Raw genomic sequence first — 20,068 nt, 5'->3', positions numbered from 1 at the left:
TGTAACAACTAATCTGGGACGGAGGGAGTATATTTGTAACTTTTTTGTTACTAAATCTTTAGGTTTGTAAGGTATTAATCAGGTTTATTTGGAGGCTCATTGTTAATAATTAGGATAAATAGGTAAATTAGCACTAATGACTAACGACGTTAGACTACCGTTAGTAATAAGATTATTATTTGGTGCAAAGTAAGTTATAGGGGTATAATATGTGATTTGAAACACGCAGGTGTATTTGGTGCATTTCGTTAAACCTCAGGGGCATCTCATGAAAAAACCGCAATTTAGGAGATGTATGTTGTGAGTGAAAAAAAATTGTTTAAGGCAAAGCAATTTGATTATGATTGCTGAAATAATACAATTTGATATTATCCTAAATTAACTTGTATGGTGAATTTGGATGAGCAAGCAGAATAATTGTTCAAGGGCTATCCATAACTGGGAGGTAAAGATTCCAATTATATCCAGTCACACCCCTATCATGTGCCCAACCACATACCCCTATCTCGCGGCCAACCATACCCCTCCTATCCCGCACCTAGCCACCCCCCTCCTAGACGCACGTAGCCGCACCCCCTTAGCCCACGCCCAACCGCCGAAAATTTCCACCCCTTTGTTGGTAATACGACCCTAAATTTTCCGAATGATTGATTGGATTTGGGGCAAATGTCGAACAATATTTGTTTGAATTGAGGCATAGTTTGAGTATTTGATATTTATTTTAAACCCAAATTGTAATATACATCCAAATTGAATTGGCAAAAAAAAATTATTATTTTTTCGATTGAAATTGAATAAAATTTGGTCAAATTCATGAAGTAAAACAATATTCAAATTAAATGTACAATTTTACAACATACTTCGTATATATCATTAAACATTATTAATGACGTAGGGATAACGCTCTCATCTCTCTCTTATTTCTCTCTCTAAGAAAACCTCCCACACTAAGAAAACTCCACAGCCTCAGCTAGGACCTCGCCGGTGGCCAGGCACCTCTCCGGCCAGCTACCGACGAGTGTTCTCTTCTTAATATGCTTTAGTTTAGTTAAGATTTTCTTCGCCCTCCGCCAACATCAAGATCGGCCAGATCTGGTTTTTACCTAAGGAGAGGAGTTTTCGGAGGCAGAGTTTTTGTGTTCAGATTCAAAGGTGACAAAGATGTGGACGATCTTAATCTAAAAGCTACCCCTAGTGCCGCCGCGGAGCGATTTCAGAGTTGATTTCCTTTGTGGTAAAGGTAAAATTAGGGTTAGAGTTTTTAATTTTGGGGTTTCTTGTTTCTACCTAGCAGGGCTCTTAATTTAAAGCATCGAGTTTGGTGGTTAATTGATCGGGTTAGAGGGTCAACTTTGGCGGCTTTCCATCCCTTCTCTATTCGCCGCCGTCGTCGTTCGTCGGTAAAGGTATTTTTAGGGTTCGGGTTTGTGTGAACTTGGAATTGTTGTTTGTTTTGGGTTGTCTCTTGTGTAAGTTGTGGGTAGTACCGTGTTTCTTGGCTTGTTATCCTAATTTCGGCTAATCGTCGATGTCTTGTTTTGTGTCGGACCACCTCGATCTGGACGGTAAAGGTATTCACCGCCGTCTTGTAGTGTCGACTCACCCCGACCTTGATGGTAAAGGTAAAGGTTAGCTTAGTGTTTTAGGTTTTGGGTTGAACTTGCCATTTGTGTGTTGCCCGTACCTCCTCTGCTTTGCTTTGTGTTAGTGCTAGGTTTCAAGAATGGTCTATTTTAGTAGGTTGTGCTGGGTGGTATTGTTTTTTGTTCTTTTTGGTGTTGGTAGTTGTCCTTCTACTATTGTTGATTGTGGGTTTTAATTGTGGATTTTAGTTGTTTGGGTTTCAATCTGGAGGTGGTTTAAGGTAGTTCAATTGCTGGGGTTTATGGTTGGTTTTGGAGACTTATTAATGGTTGAAGTTCTCTCTTTCTCTAAAGTTGTTAATGGGGGAAGTATAAGTAACTTCATCTCTTTCGGTTGTGGGCTAGGAGTATGCTGCTCTGGTAGTTTGATGAGGGAAGGAATAGTAGGAGTTAGGAAAGGTTTGCGTCCTAGGGTAGGGGTTGTTCTTTGGTCGTGGAGGTTAGCTTTTGTTAATCCCCATTTTAGGTCAGCGTTGATAATGTTTCTTGACGCTTTCAAAACCCCAAACGTTAATGTTGCTCCCCAATTTTCGGGGATTCATATCATGCTATCCGAGTTATCTTTATTAACTCAAGACGCTTGTGTTAAATTCACAAGGTCTTTCACCCTTGCCTTGGGCGTTGTTATCTTTTCGGTTTTTTCCTTGTCTTTTAAGCTCTACAGGTTCTCAAAAGGGACTTCAAATGGTAATCGTCCTGGTTTCTGCACCATCTCTTATAAAGAATTCACACTCACAAAAGGCCTTGGTAATAATCAAGGCAGGTTCGACAAGCACGAGATAACACAAGAAGAGCATACCTCCCTCTTAGTGCTGTGGCCTATATATTTTGTTACCTATGAAGTATGTAATATGTATAATGGTCTATAAAGACCTTACTGGTTTAGTAGTTGTAATATATAGTTTGTAAAACCTTTTCAATTATGCAAATTTAAGCCTATGTAAAAAAAAAATAAAAAAATATTAATGACGAAAGCTGCATTTTGATTTTTAACACGTATTCAAGATCATTAATATCTTAACTAGATATTTTTATTCCGACAGGTAAATAACTACAAGTATACAACTCAAACCGTCAAATCTATTCCATTATCAAAACACAAGCCCATCAAAGAAGACTTATTATTATTATTATGATCTCCCGTTAATTTATCTTACCTCATTGGTTTGAAATCCTTGAATATTCTCCGCAATCAACTACGACGCCGACGATGAACACCTTTGACACACAAACCCAACTCCCGTCTCTCTCTCTCTCTCTCTCTCTCTCTACAGTTCTCCCAAAGTGGAGAGAGAAAAGAAGGGAGGAGGGCGTGCAGTGATGCCACGTGGCAAAGCATAATTAGCTTAAGCAAATGTCTCTCTCTTCGACCAACAAAACATGAACCTCTTCCCCTGACATAGTGCCATGTCAGATTTGGAGCCCCCGGCGTATTCCCCCATCTTTCTTTCTCTCTCTACAAATTCCATCTAACTTTCTCTCTCTTCCTCGGTTCTCACACCTGTCCCCGTTGCTTCCTTCGCATGCCCTAATATCTCCCCCCCCCCACCCCCACTCACTTTCTCTCTCCTCCATTTTTTTCTTCCAATCCCCCCAAATCTCATTTTCGATTTTCCTGTGCTTTCAAATTCTTTGCGTAATTTTGAAGATTTGGTGAGTTTGCTGCTGTTGCTTCTCTTCTTTGCTTGCTAGAACAGAATCAACTGCAAAAGAATGAACAATTTTTTATTGTCCCACTTTAATTCTCGTTGAAATGTGATTATTGCTTTTTTATTTTTGGTTTTGTGTTGGTATGAAGTAGGATGTTGATTGTAGTTTTCAGTCTGTCTGATTAATTTGTTTGGTTGATGCTGTGATTAATGTTTGCTGAAAATGGGAGGGTTTCGGTGGCGAAAGGATGGTTTTGGATTGAATGTTAGTGAATCATGGTTAACTTGCTTTGAAGCTCCCTGCCGCATTTTGTTTTAAGCTCATGGAAATGCCAATTTAGTGATTATTTCTATTTTGATTGATAATTTTGCTTTTTTAGAATGGTAATCTATCTCTTTTCTCTCTAAATTTTGCTGTCTTTAAATGCATTAAATGTGCTGTTTGTTAATTATACTTGGTTCCTTTGGTAACTGAAGTTAAATTTGTTTCCTTTTTAGCTTCTATACTACACCAAATGTGTAAATTCTTATTCATGTTGGGTTGTTCGTACTGTGGATTTCGACTGATCTTTTGTTGCTTACTATTGCCAGTGGCGTTCTCCTGGTTCTGTTGCAACTTGTATATCTATGCGGATTTGTGGACTTGGGACAAGTTCTGTTGTAATTTATTGTGAATGTTAGCTGGTAAGTTGCTAATCACTAATGCACTTTTGCCAAGTTGTCAGTTTGATCCTTCTTTTGGATGTTGGAAAATATACACGCGCTGAAAATCTACCGTTATTTTTGGTGGTGTTTTCCTGATTACTGACTCATCACAACTGCCCATCTTATTCCTGTTAGAAACAGAAATCACAGTTGATTTTCAAGTTATTACTGGCAATGGTTGTATAAATGCTGCATTTGAGGCTTGAAGATGAAGGAAAAAGGCCCAACAGCTAATAATGTGATTAGTCGAAACTGGGTGTTGAAACGCAAGCGTAAGAAACTTCCATATGGACCAGATGTATCTGTTAGCAAAGGTAAAAAGGAGGATTTGCCGGCTGAATCTGCTGGAGTTCCTTGCTCAACAAAAGACTTGCAGGATACTGAAAAAAGGCTTCATCGTTTGAAGTCTAAGAGAAGAGGAAATGATGGGGTAATTGATACTTATACATCTTTAATTGGCTTTTAGTTTTTTAATCCTACCATTGTTAGTCTCTTTGTAACAACTACTTATGCGTTACTTCTAGTTTGCTTCAATAAGAACTAAGAACGATCCCTACTTTAAAAAGTGCCTTATTAAAGGGTTTTCTTGTTTAGTTTTTGGATGATTAGGAAAGGGAATGCCATGTTGGAGCTAAGGCTCTCATATTCTTAAGAAGCTGATTTCTTCTTAGACTAGATCATTCTAGCTACTTCTCATTTTTTGAAGGTTTAAAAGATAAGTAACCTGAAGGGCTAAGTCTCCCAGAAATCAGCTGCTTAGGTTTTGGAGAGCCATAATTTTGAATAAATAAAATGCACGAGGTTTATGATTGGTGGAAAAGCGGTAGTTTCTGTTCTTCTACATGTGAAAGTGCATTTGAAGTGGTTCACGAGTTTTGATTCTTCAGTCTTTTGACATTATAGCTTAGATTAAAAGAAAATACATTCCAGGAATAGAGTAGAAAGATTAAAAGAAAATACATTCCAGTAGTAGACAACTTTTTTCCTGGAATGTATGTTCAGTTCTAAGCTACAATGTCGAAAGATTGAAGATTCCTCTGTTTTAAAATATTATTTTGAATGTTTATGTTGTAATGGCTTTTCTCTCTCCTATTGTTACTCTGTCCTTTCTTTCTATTGTTTGGGACTTCAAATGCTGATTCGAGAAGTTACTTGTTGCTGCTTTTTTCCAGTATTTTTACGAATGTGTGATCTGTGATCTCGGAGGAAACTTGCTGTGCTGTGACAGCTGTCCAAGAACTTACCATCTTGAATGCCTTGATCCGCCTCTTAAGGTATGTATTTGTGTCCTATTATGCCACCAATTATCTTATCCTGTATCATTTAAATGGATTGTATTATCTATTTTTTTTTCTTTCCTTCTCCTATTATCTCTTTCTCCCCTTGTCTCCTTGCTCTCATCCTTTGCTTATTATCTTCAGCGTATTCCAAATGGGAAGTGGCAGTGTCCCACCTGCTTGCAGAAAATTGATTCATCAGATTCTATCAGCCCCCAAGATTTGATGCCAAAACGTTCTAGGACAATCAATCTATCTGATAAACTGAAAGATGGAGACAAACCCTCTGGAACTTTCAAAGTGTCTCAGTTTCTTGGGAGGTCCATCGGGAAAAAAAGATCATCCAGCAAAAGGAAATCTGGTTTGCGTGACGGAGGCCAGTCTGTAAAGAAGCTTGAGTCTCCAAGAATTGATGGTTCAAGCTGTAGCAGGATGGGACCAGTGTCTCATGATGGTTCTTTGGGTGTTTCCTCGCCATGCGAAAGTGCAGATGGTGAAAAGAAACTTCGTACGGCTACCCAGGACATTGAAAAGATTTCTGATTCATCTGCAGCTGACAGGAAGTCTAACTGTCTGGTGGAAGATAAACTATCCCTTCCTATGCATACTAATCCTGAGCTGAAGAGTGAAACCGTCAAAGGTACGGATGTTATGTCTGATAAAATTCAGTGCACTGCAAAGAATATTGCAACTGCATTAGGAGTTGTTTCGGAAGCTCGCAAAAGAAAGCATAAACCTAGTAAGGATGGTAACAAGAAAAAATCTAAGATATCTAATGGGGAGCATTCAGTAAACAAAGGTCAGAAGAATATATCAAATGCACATTTTCCTTCTCCAAAGATTAATAAGCCACAGAGAAAACGTCGTTCTGTTCATCACAGACTTTCTGCTTCTCAGGAGAATGCTGTGTCAGAAAAGATAGAAAGTCAGCATGAGGAGGTACTATGATAATCCTCCAAATTTTGTCTTAAATTTTCTCGTTAATTTAGTTGTAAAATCTATTTGGTTTGTTTACCTTGTACTACGGTGATGCTGAATGGAATTTCGTTAAAGAACCATTATGTGCATTTTGCTGGTTGAAATTTTTTCTGTCAACCTGCTTAAGGGCAAGGCTTGTGGCACTCCATTTTCATAACTGTAGTTAAGCTTGTCACTAAAGCATTTAGATTTATATTGTTTATGAAGTATTCATTTGTATTTTTCTGTGGTGATGGGTCTATGTGGTCTGAAGATTTGTTCTTTATTTTCATACACTTGAGATTTTATATGTTTATATCTTGAAGTTCTTGTACACTCCTGATTTGTTATTTTCCATAGTAGCTGCTGGAAATGGTGATGCATGTTCTTTGTTTATATTGCTATATTTAAGAAAAACTAGCATTAGAGGAAATTAGTTTTGGTTGTGCTCTTTCATACTAGGTTTATGCTGGTAAACGGTTGGATCTCTTGGGTTCTTCCTTATCATTAGTATTTTTGGTTTGACTTGCATATTATGAGCCTACATATGATGTATTATTGTTTCCTCAGTGGAGGAAGTTACTCTTTGGAAAATTTAATTCCGAATTCTTTATTAGATCTCATTTGTTGTACGTGGAATACATGTAATCGAGACACGGAAAATCGGAATATTTCTTTAGTAAACAGCCTCTTTATGGTAGGGCAGGGGCTTGCACAGTTGGACCTCCCTCAACTCTGTTGTGACGGGATCACGGGAGCCTTGGAAATTTATTGCGTCTATTGGCATTGAGTTAGCCTGTTTTTAGACTCTGTTTTGAATAATCTCATATTTAGAAATTTGGGAGGAACCTGAAAAGTTGGGGAGAAGAAAAAGGGAGTCTGATGTAATCTTGAATTTTGTTTTTAAGTTATTTGTTGTTTTTAACGTTATATAGAATGACACTCAAGTGGTGTCATACCTGCTTTGTTTCCTTTCTAGTTTCTCTGTCTAACTAATAATGTTGCGTACTTCCTTTTTCTATTTTGAGACGGAAATTCTTAGTTTTATGATCCTCTTCCTCCGTTTGCTTGCTCTTCATCAGTTTTATATAGATTTTCTCAAGTGATTATTTCTATTTGGTGCAGGTACGTCCAAGGGAAGCAGGGGGGTTGCCTAAAAAAGAGGACACCGGGCCTGATAAGTTACAATCATTTGAAGAAAACTCTTATGAAGAAGAATTACAAGTATACAGCAATCTAAAGTTCTTTAAATTTCCAGATATTTTGTGTTTGTACCATGTCGTACAGTTATGTCCTTTTAAGAAAAAAGTTGTACAGTAATGTTTATTGAATTGCCGTGGTTGATACTGTTGCTTGCTTTTAATATCAATATTACAGGTTGATCGAGTTCTGGGATGCAGAGTGCAGGAAGATAAAACGCTTCCCCGTTGTCAAAATTCTGATTTAATGCCAAGTGATGTGTTGTATGGTGAATCACACCTTTCCAAAAATCGAATGAGCACCCCAGATTATAAAGTGAGTTCAGAGCTTGTAGAAGATGATCCCGAAGATCCTTCTGCAGTGCAGTGTCAAACAGTTGAGGGGTGTCTTGTGGATGATTCTTTAGGAGATACATTACAGGTATACAAAAGAACTATTTCTAAGGAATGCAAAGGAGATAGAGTGGCTGAAGTAGAGATAAAATTAGGTTCTAGCTTTGTCACTGGTAAAGATCAATTCAAACCAGAACTTTCAAATGACATTTTCCCAGCACCTCAATCATTAGAAGACCAAACCGAGGCAAGAAATTTAGTTGCAGATGATGGTAGTTGCAACAAGAAGGTCTCGATGTCTACTTTGATGGAATCTGAATTATTGGACGGAGAACATATCTCTTATGAATTTTTAGTAAAGTGGGTTGGCAAATCTCATATTCATAATCGCTGGATTCCTGAGTCTAGGCTGAAAGTGTTGGCCAAGAGAAAGCTAGATAACTACAAGACAAAGTACGGGACTGCAGAGATAAATCTCTTTGAGGAGAGATGGAAACAGCCCCAGCGGGTGATAGCACTTCGGTCATCTAAAGGTGGTACAACTGAAGCTTTTGTCAAATGGATGGGTCTCTCGTACGATGAATGCACTTGGGAGGGGACAGATGAGCCTGTAATCAGAAACAATTTGCATTTGATTGATCAATTCAATCAGTTCGAGCGCCAAACGCTGGAGAAAGATGCTGAAAAAAACGCTTTCTCTAGGAAGGGTGGTTTACAACAAAATGAGGTTGTCGCTCTTGCTGAGCAGCCCGAAGAGCTCAAAGGTGGTTCACTCTTTCCACACCAGCTAGAAGCTCTAAATTGGTTGCGCAGATGTTGGCACAGATCTAAAAATGTTATTCTTGCTGATGAGATGGGCCTTGGGAAGACAGTATCTGCTTGTGCCTTCATGGCATCTTTATACTTTGAGTTTAAAGTAAAGCTTCCTTGTCTTGTCTTGGTGCCTCTTTCGACAATGCCGAACTGGATGGCGGAGTTCACTTCATGGGCTCCAGATTTGAATGTAGTGGAGTATCATGGAAATGTTAAAGGAAGGACTTTAATTCGTCAATATGAATGGCATGCCAGATATCCAAATAATTTGCATCAGAAAAGCGTGGCCTACAAATTTAATGTTCTTCTAACAAGTTATGAGATGATTCTGGCCGATTCCTCTCATTTACGAGGAATTCCTTGGGAAGTTCTTATTGTTGACGAGGGGCATCGACTTAAGAATTCTAGCAGTAAGCTTTTTAGCATGCTAAACAGCTTTTCCTTTCAGCACCGTGTCCTATTAACTGGGACCCCTCTTCAAAACAACTTAGGAGAGCTGTACAACTTACTTAATTTTCTGCAGTCAGCTTCATTCCCTTCTTTGGCATCCTTTGAGGAAAAATTTACGGATCTTGCAGACGCTGACAGGGTGGAGGAACTCAAGAAACTCGTTGCTCCTCATATGCTTAGAAGGCTGAAGAAAGATGCAATGCAGAATATTCCACCTAAGACTGAAAGAATGGTCCCTGTCGAGCTGTCTTCTATCCAGGCTGAATACTATCGCGCAATGTTAACAAAGAATTACCAGATTTTAAGGAATATCGGGAAAGGGGTTCCTCAACAATCAATGCTTAACATTGTCATGCAACTGCGAAAAGTTTGCAACCATCCATATCTTATCCCTGGCACTGAACCTGATTCTGGATCAGCGGAATTCCTTCACGAAATGAGGATAAAGGCTTCAGCTAAGCTAACGGTCTTGCACTCAATGCTGAAATTATTACATAAAGACGGCCATAGAGTTCTAATATTTTCACAGATGACAAAGCTTCTAGATATTCTAGAAGATTATTTGAATGTTGAATTTGGGTCCAAATCATTTGAGAGAGTTGATGGTTCTGTTTCAGTAGCTGATCGTCAAGCATCAATTGCACGCTTCAATCAAGATAAAAGTCGATTTGTGTTCTTGTTGTCAACAAGGTCTTGTGGCCTTGGAATCAATTTGGCAACAGCTGACACTGTAATAATTTATGACTCAGATTTCAATCCACATGCAGACATTCAAGCAATGAACCGTGCTCATCGAATCGGGCAATCAAAGAGACTTCTGGTTTATAGGCTTGTAGTTCGTGCCAGTGTTGAAGAGCGTATCTTGCAGCTAGCAAAGAAAAAGCTAATGCTGGATCAGCTTTTTGTAAATAAGTCTGGATCTCAAAAGGAGGTGGAGGATATACTGCGTTGGGGAACTGAAGAACTTTTTAGTGATTCTTCTGTAAAGAGCATTGGTGAAAATGATGTGAGCAAGGACGAAACAGTTCCAGAAACAGAGCAAAGAAGTAAACGAAGAGTTGGTGGCCTTGGAGATGTTTACCAAGATAAATGTACAGAAGGAAGCAGTAAAATTATTTGGGATGAGAATGCCATCTTGAAACTGCTTGACCGTTCAAACCTTCAATCTGGATTAATGGATAATGCGGAAGCAGATGCAGAAAATGATGTGCTTGGTTCAGTAAAGGTATGTCTCATGAATACGTTGTTACAAGTTTACTTGTTTCCAGTGCTTTCTTCTATTCATGTAAATAATTTGTTAAACTAGTAATCGTGGGATGAGAATATTAATGGGAGATTTTATTTTGATTTAGGATTACAGTAAGTTGTTAATGGTAGTATGATGCTTCTTTCTTTGTACACTAAACAGTTTGAGTGCTTTACTTGATCTACTTTCAACCTGTCGGATATGTGGTTATTGGTTATTATTCTGCAGCTTACAGACTGGAAATCACCCCCACAAGGCTTTAGGAGTATCTATGCATGTACAAATTATTTTGTGATATTTACTATGTAACTTGGACTCGGCTAGAAGTATCGGACACGGATATGCGTCTAAGTGTCAGACACAACATTTATGAAAATTTTACATGGTTTTGGTTCAAAGTGAAGTGTCCAAGTGGTAACCTACGTCAGAGTGTTGAGTAACCGACACAGGCACTTGAGAAAAATAGAAGAGTTCAAGTAACATAGGATATTTATCTTTCCCTACTATGTGTTTGCAGTTTTGAAGGATTCTTAGGACCCAAAACATCTTGGATTTTTCTTTCCATCTTGGTTACTTTCTCTCTTTAGTTTTTGTATTTGTATTTGGTACATGAATAGGTTCAAAACCTGAATATGACTTTCTCAAAGATTTGTCAGTTTTCGAGTGGTTTGAAATATCTAATGTCTATGAAAGACCTTCACAACGCGGTTGTAATTTGTTGATTCTTCGAGGTTTTATACCATGAGCGGAAATGTGATAGTGGAGGGATCCATCTAATCAATATGCGTTCAGCTAGTGATGGAAGTGCCTTGATTGGGCCCAGGAATTGGTATAGGATAGTGATACCCATGCTATTTCTTGTTGATTTGAGTATTTTAACGATCTCTAATATGGATAATGAATTATTTTGTGTTATCAACATAAATAAAGAAACAGAGAAAAACAAATTATTGTCTCAGTTTTTAATCGTATGGGTAAATAACTTTTGTGTGTGAAGGATATCATGCTAACTAGATTGTGAGATGTTACTACAGATGGTAGGTTAAGGAGTTTTCTGGACATTCTAAAAGAGAAAAAAAACACCTGTCTATTGGCGGAGGAAAAGTAATTAGTTTCCAATATGCCATTTACAGTTAGTGTAGATCTTCGGATATAAAGAATCTTAAAGGTGTGAGATCATCTCTCGCAACTGAACTAGATTTTTTGTGTCATGGCGGCATGGGCTCTTAAAAAGGAACCTGTTTCTTTTTGGGTTGAGGCCGAGGGTAAACGGTTTTCTATCTCCATATCAAGTATTTGCTGACTCTATCTCTGCTTCCTTGACCTCCCTTCCCTCACTCACTCTAGAAAAAACGTAGGCTAACGTTTAATATTTGGGTTCTTTATCTTAGTTTGTTTAGCATGAGCTGGAATGAAGTAGAAATTCCTAAATTTAATAATTTTCATCGGTTATTTTTAATATTTATTTACTGTGTTCTTGTGGATGTTGCTTTTTACATTCAAAAGCTTCTAATTAATGTTGTAACCACATTTGAAGCAGTCTGTGGAATGGGTTGATGAACCAGTGGACGAGGAAGGAAAAATTGAATCAACTCTTGTTATCATAGACGATGTTTCAGCGCCTAGCTCTGAGAAAAAGGAGGAGGTCAGTGTTGCAGAAGAAAGTGAATGGGATAGGCTTCTGCGTGTGAGGTGAGCATTTATTGGGCATTTGTTAACTATTGATGGCCTAATAATTGTACAAACTTCTTATTTCATGTGATCCTCCTTGAGCCATTATCAAACATACAAACTTCTTGTTCTTCTACCGTCGTTGGCTCATTGCAGTTCTTTCATGTGATTTTCCTTGAACCATTAGATATTTAGATGCCATCATACATTTATATGAATAAAGAAAGCACATTTGAGGTCTATCTGTCTTTCAGAGGATGCCCTGGGCTTTGCAACTTCCTTTTTTAGATAGATTTACATTGACAAAAGCAGGAATTTTATAGGCCTGCTAAATCATCACGACAGTTGCATTTAATTTTCATATTTAGATATCTGACTTGTGGTTTGCGGATATCTCTGATGCATGCAAATGTGCACCAAGCTTCATTGATTATTTCAATTATTTTGGAGCAAGTGATGCTTTAAATTTCGTTTTATTCTACCAACAGCATGGGAACCATGATTTTCTGCACACCTGCAAGAGCTGCAACCTCTTCTCTCTCAATGTCATTATTCTCCTTGCTCAGCTCCTTTTCTTCTAGCAACCCCAGAATCATGTCCCTTTGCCAAAATGTCATTTCCTCAGCGTACCATATAACGTATGTGCATCCCCTCTTGTTTGTGTCAGCATCATAGCTAGGACATGCAAGAAACCCTTCTTCCAGGAAGGATTGTCTTTGCTCCATGTCTCTGTAATCAAAGCCTTGAATCCACATTTGCGCTTCCATCCCATTGCTGGTGTGTAAGCATTTCAGAACAAAGATGCATCAAATGAATTATTAACATGCCAATAGTTAACTGGATAATTTACATGAAAGCCCTAAAAATATAACTTACCCCCAATTTTTTTTATGGAAGACATAATAGATTTATTTTGAATTCGTTAGGATATGGAAGCTATTTATAAGGTTAGAATGATACTGTTTGTCTAGTGCATTTATTAATTTCACTAGTTGGTAATTAAGTAAAAAACATATTTCAAAATATTGATGTGCGAATCACGTACATATTCACCTTTACGGCTCTACCACAACTTTAAAGGAATTCAAGTATCCTATCCCGACGAACTGCAAAAGCTAGCTAGCAAACTATGCCTAGTCTTGTGTGGTTGGTGAATAACATTAGTGAAGTCCGACACAACTGCTGATGAACAGCTTAATCTTTCTTTATTTGATGGAAGGAACAACAAAGTCAGTCAATAGGCATGAAGGAAACATTTCCACAAACTACACTAATTATCTGTTTTTGTTGCGTGTCGGTGTTTTTAAGGGAGGAGGGGGGGGGGGGGGGGAAGTGGTGTGGGAATCGTGAACTAATTTTCAACTTTTAACTTAGTGTAATTGTCAAACTTTTTAATTGAGCTCTTCGTTTCTAATGCCAGGTGGGAAAAATATCAGAATGAAGAGGAAGCTTCTCTTGGTAGAGGGAAACGTCTCAGAAAAGCTGTTTCTTACAGGGAAGCCTTTGCATCTCATCCCAATGAAACTTTAAATGAGGTACATCCTAGCAAGAAGTTGACCTTTAATCTTCTAATCTGGTTGTCGATCTATCATCGTGTTATCTGTAGGTTTAGACTTAATGATAACTTGTATTGTTCATATATTCTTTGAGTAAAGCATTATAAAATCGCTTTAATGGGAAAAAATCTAACAGAACGCTCCCATTAAGAGTTGAGAAATCGATCAAATAACCAGATATGGTACCCAGACATATCACCATTTTAAGCTGCTGAATCTATCAATTTGTGCTTGAATTACTCGCATTACATCAATTCGATCCATATTTCTCCTGCAAGGACATCACTTGGAGTCTTAGACTCTGGTGAACAATGTCTAAAAGGTATTATTGTTGAAGAAATATTTAACACTCGGCTTTTTTTTTTGTGATTGAATATAAAAGTGCTTACTGCTGTGTTCAGGTGTGAAATCTTTTATATGAAATAATCTTATTTTCCCCCCTAGCATCTTACTTTCCTGTTGATGATAGATATAATCGGCTTTGTTTGCGAAGTTTTTTAATTGATCAATTACTTAGCATAAGGAATCAACTTTAACTTGATTGTGAGTTCTTAATTTTTAGCTTGAATAAAATACGCATGTTCTTAGTGTTGCTGGTTATATTCTAGACCGGTGCTGAGGATACCCGAGAACCAGAACCAGAGCCTGAAAGAGAGTACACACCTGCAGGACGTGTTTTCAAGGCAAAGTAGTAAGTTGTTTGTTTCTAGTTTCTATCTATGCTTTCCATCATTTTGTTGATTTGGGTGTCAATATTCTGCTTTGTATCCTACGAGTGTGCTATTTTTATGTTTTGTGGAAAGGGAGTATTAAGAAACCACTAGTTGACCGCGGTATGTGCTATGCTTGTTTACATATTCGTCGTAATAATGAAACTCAAATTTTATTCCTTCGGCATCTTTATAGCCGTTAATGGACAACGAGATTTCGGCCTCATGATCGTCGAATACTTTTATTTGTATTCTAAAAAGCTTCCTCCATGAATAATTGGTCTACAAACTGTCTGCTCCATCACGGTTTTGCTTTTTGAAATTGATTCTTCCTGGATCCCATTATTTTGGAATTTTTTTCTATTCTTTGTTTCCCCATTATATGGTAACAGGTTTGACTATCCCAAATTCCCAAGCATAAATCCCATACCTTTGCAAATTTATACATAGAAAAGTTAACTAATGCACCTTCCATTCTTTTGTTTAGTGGATTATAGGACAGAATCACATTGTAGTTTCCTTTTTAATTATCCGTGAAATGGGTTAGTACCATCATAATGGTAGTTGTTTCTGTGATATGTGTTAATAATTTAGTGTACAGCCTTTTATATTTGTGTCTATTGGCCATAACAGGAAAATTTATTGCATTTTGTGGTAGACTGATGGAAATATCTCTTGAACCATCGGCTATACTGCTTGAAAAATGTCCACACAAGTAGGATCTTGATTGACAAATTTGAATTGCAAGAAGCGTCAAATAGTGACTCGTATATGATTGATTTCCTTTTTTTTGTATACTAATATTTGAACTTCTATACCAGTGCTAGGCTTCGTGCTCGGCAAAAGAATCGACTTGCTCAGAGAAAAGCACTTGAAGAACTTTCTTTTGTTGGTGGTCCTCCCAAATCTGAATTGCATTCTGAGTGCCCTCCATATAATTTGGAAGAGAAGGAAGGAGCTTCAAGGTCCGTTAAACCTTATGGAGAAGAAGCTACATCATTTGATTTGGAAAATACAAAGTCGAGTGAATTGGAGGTTCGAAATAGTTGTACTGGCACTTCTCAAAAGGCTGGAAAGCTATTGAAACTTAAAATCGACGATTATCACAACTCATCCGTTAAAATCCATGGCAATACCTCTTTGAATGTGGTTTCTGGTCAGAGTATGGGTGCAAATTTATCAAATTCAGCTGCTGCTGTTCTGGGACTTTGTGCACCAAATGCTTGTCAACCAGAGTCAACTTACAGAAACATTTCGAGGTTAAGAGAAAATAGACAAGGATACCAGTCAGACTTTCTTTCAAGCAAATCTGCATGCTCTGGGACTTTTATAAAGAAAGACGGAATGGGACTTGAGACAGCAACAGGCAAATTAAAACTTCCTGAAGCATCATCAGAGTTCACACCTCATTATCTGAAGAATCGTTTTCATGACAATTACTTCCCATTGCCTATGGTGCTCTCTCTTTCTTCCCCCCAACCCCCACCAGCAACTTCCCCATCTTCGCCATTTTCTGACTAAACTTGATATGCATTGAATATTTTGATAAAGTTGTTCTATTTTATTTGCAGTGTCCCCCGCCATTCTTGCAACAGAAATTTCCAGATGGTTTAGAGAGCTCAAGCGCCAGTCCAGCTGATTTTTTGGAGAAATTGGGATTGCCCAAATTGCCTTTCAATGATAAAATGATGTCAACATTTCCACTTCCCCCCAAAACCTTGCAGAGCACAGCACCTGACTTCTTAGGCAACTTGTCTCTTGGAGGAAGGGACGATTCTGCAAACGTGCATCCACCTGCCACAGTGCCATTCTTGCCAAATTCAAAATTACCTTTGCATGACTTCCCTTATTCCAATCCGCAAGAATTAGATATGTTACCCACACTAAGTCTGGGACACAAGCCAAATGCATATCCTTCAATTCCTGAAAATCACCGGAAGGTTCTTGAGAATATAGCTATGAGGACTGCAGCAGGAACAAGCAACTTACTTAAAAGAACGTCAAAAACAGATGGATGGTCAGAAGACGAACTTGATTCCCTTTGGATAGGTGTTCGCAGATATGGGCGTGGTAACTGGGACGCCATGCGTAGGGATCCGAGACTCAAATTCTCGAAGTACAAATCTCCAAATGATTTGGCCTCAAGATGGGAGGCAGAGCAACAAAAGATATTGGATGCTTCTCCTGGCACGAGATCTATGAAGCACGCAAAATCACACATGGCTGCACATTTCCCAAGCTTTTCTGATGGGATGATGGCGCGTGCTATGCATGGAAGTAGGTTAGCTGGGCCCATAAAATTTCAAAGCCATTTGACAGACATGAAATTGGGCTTCGGTGATTTTTTAGCAAATTTCCGTCCATTTGAACCTTCTAATTATCCTGGTTTCGTTGATGAAAATCATGCTCCTTTTCAGACTTTGGGCGCTGGAACATTTTCAGCCAGGTTCCGTGGAGACCCATCCACCATTCTTTCTGATGTTCATGGTACTTCACCAAATGTACACATGGAGTCACAAGGGCCTCATAGTGCCTTTGGGCCCGGTAATCCTACTGCATTGGGTTTCAACTCCTCAAATGGGTATGCTATACGGTCCGAGGATGAATTAGATGTACATGCACATCAAAAGCTTCGTTGCCAACTGGATAGCTCAGTAAAAGCTCCTCATGATCCCAACAAAGATGCTTGTAGTAGTGAGCCAGGTTCCACTTTGTTCTGTCATTCAAACAATGGGTCAAATCTTTCTAGTTTTAAAGGGAAAGAAGTGGCAACAGATAGTAGTTCTTCGAAGGACAGGCTACCGCATTGGCTCCGTGACGCTGTTGGAGCTCCTTCCAAAACTCCGGATGGTAAACTTCCACCTACGGTATCTGCAATAGCAGAATCAGTTCGTTTGCTTTATGCTGAAGAGAAACCTTCCATCCCACCATTTGTTGCTCCCGGACCACCTCCTTCTCAACCGGAAGATCCTCGGAAGAGTTTGAAGAAAAAGAAGAAGCGAAGACATCACATGCTTGGGCTAATTCCGACTGAGATTGCTGGAAGTAGCCAGGACTTCCATGAAAGATCCGCTGGCGATTGTCTTGCCTCAAAATCAGCCCCTATCCAGTCATCATTGCCAACGCTTCCTTCAAATGTGGAGTTTACGAATCCTTCATCAGCTTTACTTTTGGACTCCATTGGAAAAACAAGTTGTGGATTGACCCCTTTTCCTGAAAAACTGCAGCCAGTAGCATCTTGTGGAACCCCAGGTCCATGTGTGCCCCAGAACTCGTGTGTTGAGCCTACAAACTCGTCATCGTTACTTTTGGACCCCATTGGAAATGTAAGTAGTGAATTGACCCCCTCTTCTGAAGTACTGCAACCAGTCGCATCTTGTGGAAATCCTGGTTCGTGTGTGCCTCAGAACTCGTGTGTGGATCCTAGAAACCATTCGCCACCTTTACTTTCGCAGCCCATTGGAAAAGCAAGTTGTGGAGTGGCCCCTTCTCCCGAAGTATTGCAGCTAGTAGCAAGTCCAGGTTCATGTGTGCTTCCAAACTCGTGTGTGACTCTAGTTTTGGATCCCATTGAAAAAACTAGTTGTGGGCCCTCACCTGAAGTTCTGCAGCTAGTAGCATCTTGTGGAGCTCCAAGTCCATGTGTGCCTCAGAACCCGTGTTTGGATCAAGAAGAAACTAAAGATGCAATGGTAAAATCTCCAGGTACTCGGAACCCGTGTTTGGCCTCCTCTGCATATCTTGACAATAAACAGCATCAGCCCCAAGAACTGAATCAAGAAGAGATTACACATGCAGCAGTAAATTCTCCAGGTACTCAGAACCCGTGTTTGTCCTCGGATTTTCTCGACAATAAACAGCATCATCCCCATGAACTTTATCAAGAAGGAAGTAAAGATGCAATGGCAAATTCCCAACCTGGAGTGACGGCTGACCATTCTGGAGATTTTGGTAAAACTCAGTCTGACCTTCCCCGTGTCAATGAACCAGAGGGTGGCGATGTTTGTGGTGATGTATCATCCGAGAAAACTGTGTCAAATCAGACGTGACAATGGAAAAAACTGTGGGATGATTGTAAATGCAGAACTGAAGTTTAGTTGTGAGATGAAACATGTAATATTGTGCAATAGACGGTGTAGGTTTGTTAGGGTGTTGTATTAGCATATTTTCATAACCACATGTGACAATTTGGGGCTGATTGGGTCCCTTTTGTCATGTTCAAGTCTTAGGTCCGTAGTTTATTATAATTTGATCACCCCCAGTTTTGTAGTTGCCTTTGAGGTTGCGAGTGTTAACTTGTAGCTTTGGTACAAGGAGAAGTCTAGGAAATATGTTGTAAAGCTTGTGTATGTGAAAATGAAGTATATAAATGTGTACCCAATTTGGTGTGGCTTATGCCACCCGTTAATTATCCTTCATTTTATGTTATCTGTTCTTCCTTTTTTTTAAATAGTTGTAACATTCCGTAAAAATAATAAATAATAAAAAAAAATAGTTGTAACATTTTGATTTTTGACACTATTTATTTATCTTATTTTGACCATAATATTTTACTACTTTTATAGAGTTTATTACTACCTAATATTATTACGAAAAATCTCATATTGAGCGATTTCCTTTAATATTGCATAAAGATTCAATAATTCCCAAAATACGTTACTTTTTAATTTAACAAGTTTTTTGGCCCGTACGATGTACGGGCTGTGCATAACATAAGGTAATGTAAGGCACCAATAAATGATAAAAATGTAATTTTTGATAATTTATTGGAAAATTTGGTAATATTAATCCAACCTTTGGCCGATTTTCTTTTATTAATCCCACCTACGACATATTTTTTAATAATCCCACCTTTACTACCCGACGACTTTTATTGGGCTTAAGTGGCCGGTAATCGGTGAAAAAGTCAACGAGATGGTGATGAATTGATGATGATGACTGAATATATCGAGAGAGAGTACTGCCATGTAGAGAAATAATGCCGCTTACAACAGTTTTATGACCTGTTGGGCCCAATAAAAGGTGTTGGGTAATAAAGGTGGGATTATTAAAAAATATGTCGTAGGTGGGCTTAATAAAAGAAAATCGGTCAAAGGTTGGATTAATATTACCAAATTTTCCTAATTTATTTTATATATATTAACGGTAACAATGGTATACAATACGTACATACATTTGCAAACTTTTTATTTTCTAAATTTTCTATCCGCCAAATAATATTGTACCAAAAGATATTGCTATCCATTATAAGTAACACGTTACGTACAATACGTTAAATTATGAATGTAGTGTTACAGTCACACTATAGGTGACTGATCAATTGATCAGTTAACACTGATCAAACACTGATCGGATAGAGAATAAGAGATATAGAGAGAAGAATAGAATCAGAAGAGAGAAGTAGGATAGAATTTAGGGAATTTTATTTATGAATTTTGAACATATAGACCACATGGTTGTTAAGGGATTAACCGATTTTCGCGTTTAAGTTTAGTGTACAAATTATCAAATTGTATTTTGCTTAAATCCAAAAGTAATATCGCCCGTTTTAGTCGTGTGTAACTGCTGCAAGTACACCATTTATCACTATCAAATTTATTACATTTCACAATTGACATGTTTTGCATGTTAACGCAACAATGTTGATAAATTTCATAATTTGTCATATTTAAAACAATACATCTAGATAGTGAACCGAAACACGGAAAAATAGGAAATTAGGAGATCCTTTAACAACATATTAATATCATCTCTCGTATATTCCCAAATCTTGCCATTTCTACAGCAACATACAATTCTTTGCTAAGCCATCTCAACTGAGTCCAAGTCATGTATTGTCAATTTGGCAGGATAAGCCCG

General features: G+C 38.3%; 1 protein-coding gene across 2 annotated transcripts; it reads left to right on the top strand.

Moving 5' to 3' along the window:
* Positions 1-2,853: 2,853 nt before the first annotated feature.
* On the top strand, positions 2,854-18,637 carry LOC110796281 (protein CHROMATIN REMODELING 4). Of its 2 annotated transcripts, none has more exons than XM_022001328.2 (12): positions 2,854-3,296; positions 3,884-3,976; positions 4,139-4,427; positions 5,170-5,271; positions 5,419-6,213; positions 7,357-7,455; positions 7,609-10,251; positions 11,813-11,964; positions 13,364-13,478; positions 14,108-14,190; positions 15,031-15,664; positions 15,781-18,637. In XM_022001328.2, exons 3-12 carry the CDS (start codon positions 4,206-4,208, stop codon positions 18,256-18,258), a joined length of 7,323 nt encoding a protein of 2,440 aa, XP_021857020.2. In that variant the 5' UTR covers positions 2,854-3,296; positions 3,884-3,976; positions 4,139-4,205; the 3' UTR covers positions 18,259-18,637. The 2 variants fall into 2 exon arrangements, with proteins under 2 accessions (XP_021857020.2, XP_021857019.2); XM_022001327.2 differs by having other exon boundaries at positions 4,133-4,427.
* Positions 18,638-20,068: the final 1,431 nt, after the last annotated feature.

This window comes from Spinacia oleracea, chromosome 1, assembly GCF_020520425.1.
Source record: "Spinacia oleracea cultivar Varoflay chromosome 1, BTI_SOV_V1, whole genome shotgun sequence".
NCBI lineage: Eukaryota > Viridiplantae > Streptophyta > Magnoliopsida > Caryophyllales > Amaranthaceae > Spinacia > Spinacia oleracea.
This window is presented reverse-complemented; position numbering and strand designations above follow the sequence as displayed.

Excerpts from the sequence above, each read along its gene's own strand:
- LOC110796281 (XM_022001328.2), top strand. The coding sequence starts at position 4,206 with ATGAAGGAAAAAGGCCCAACAGCTAATAATGTGATTAGTCGAAACTGG. Across the intron at positions 4,428-5,169 it reads AGAGAAGAGGAAATGATGGG|TATTTTTACGAATGTGTGAT; the intron begins GTAATTGATACT and ends GCTTTTTTCCAG. Across the intron at positions 7,456-7,608 it reads CTTATGAAGAAGAATTACAA|GTTGATCGAGTTCTGGGATG; the intron begins GTATACAGCAAT and ends TCAATATTACAG.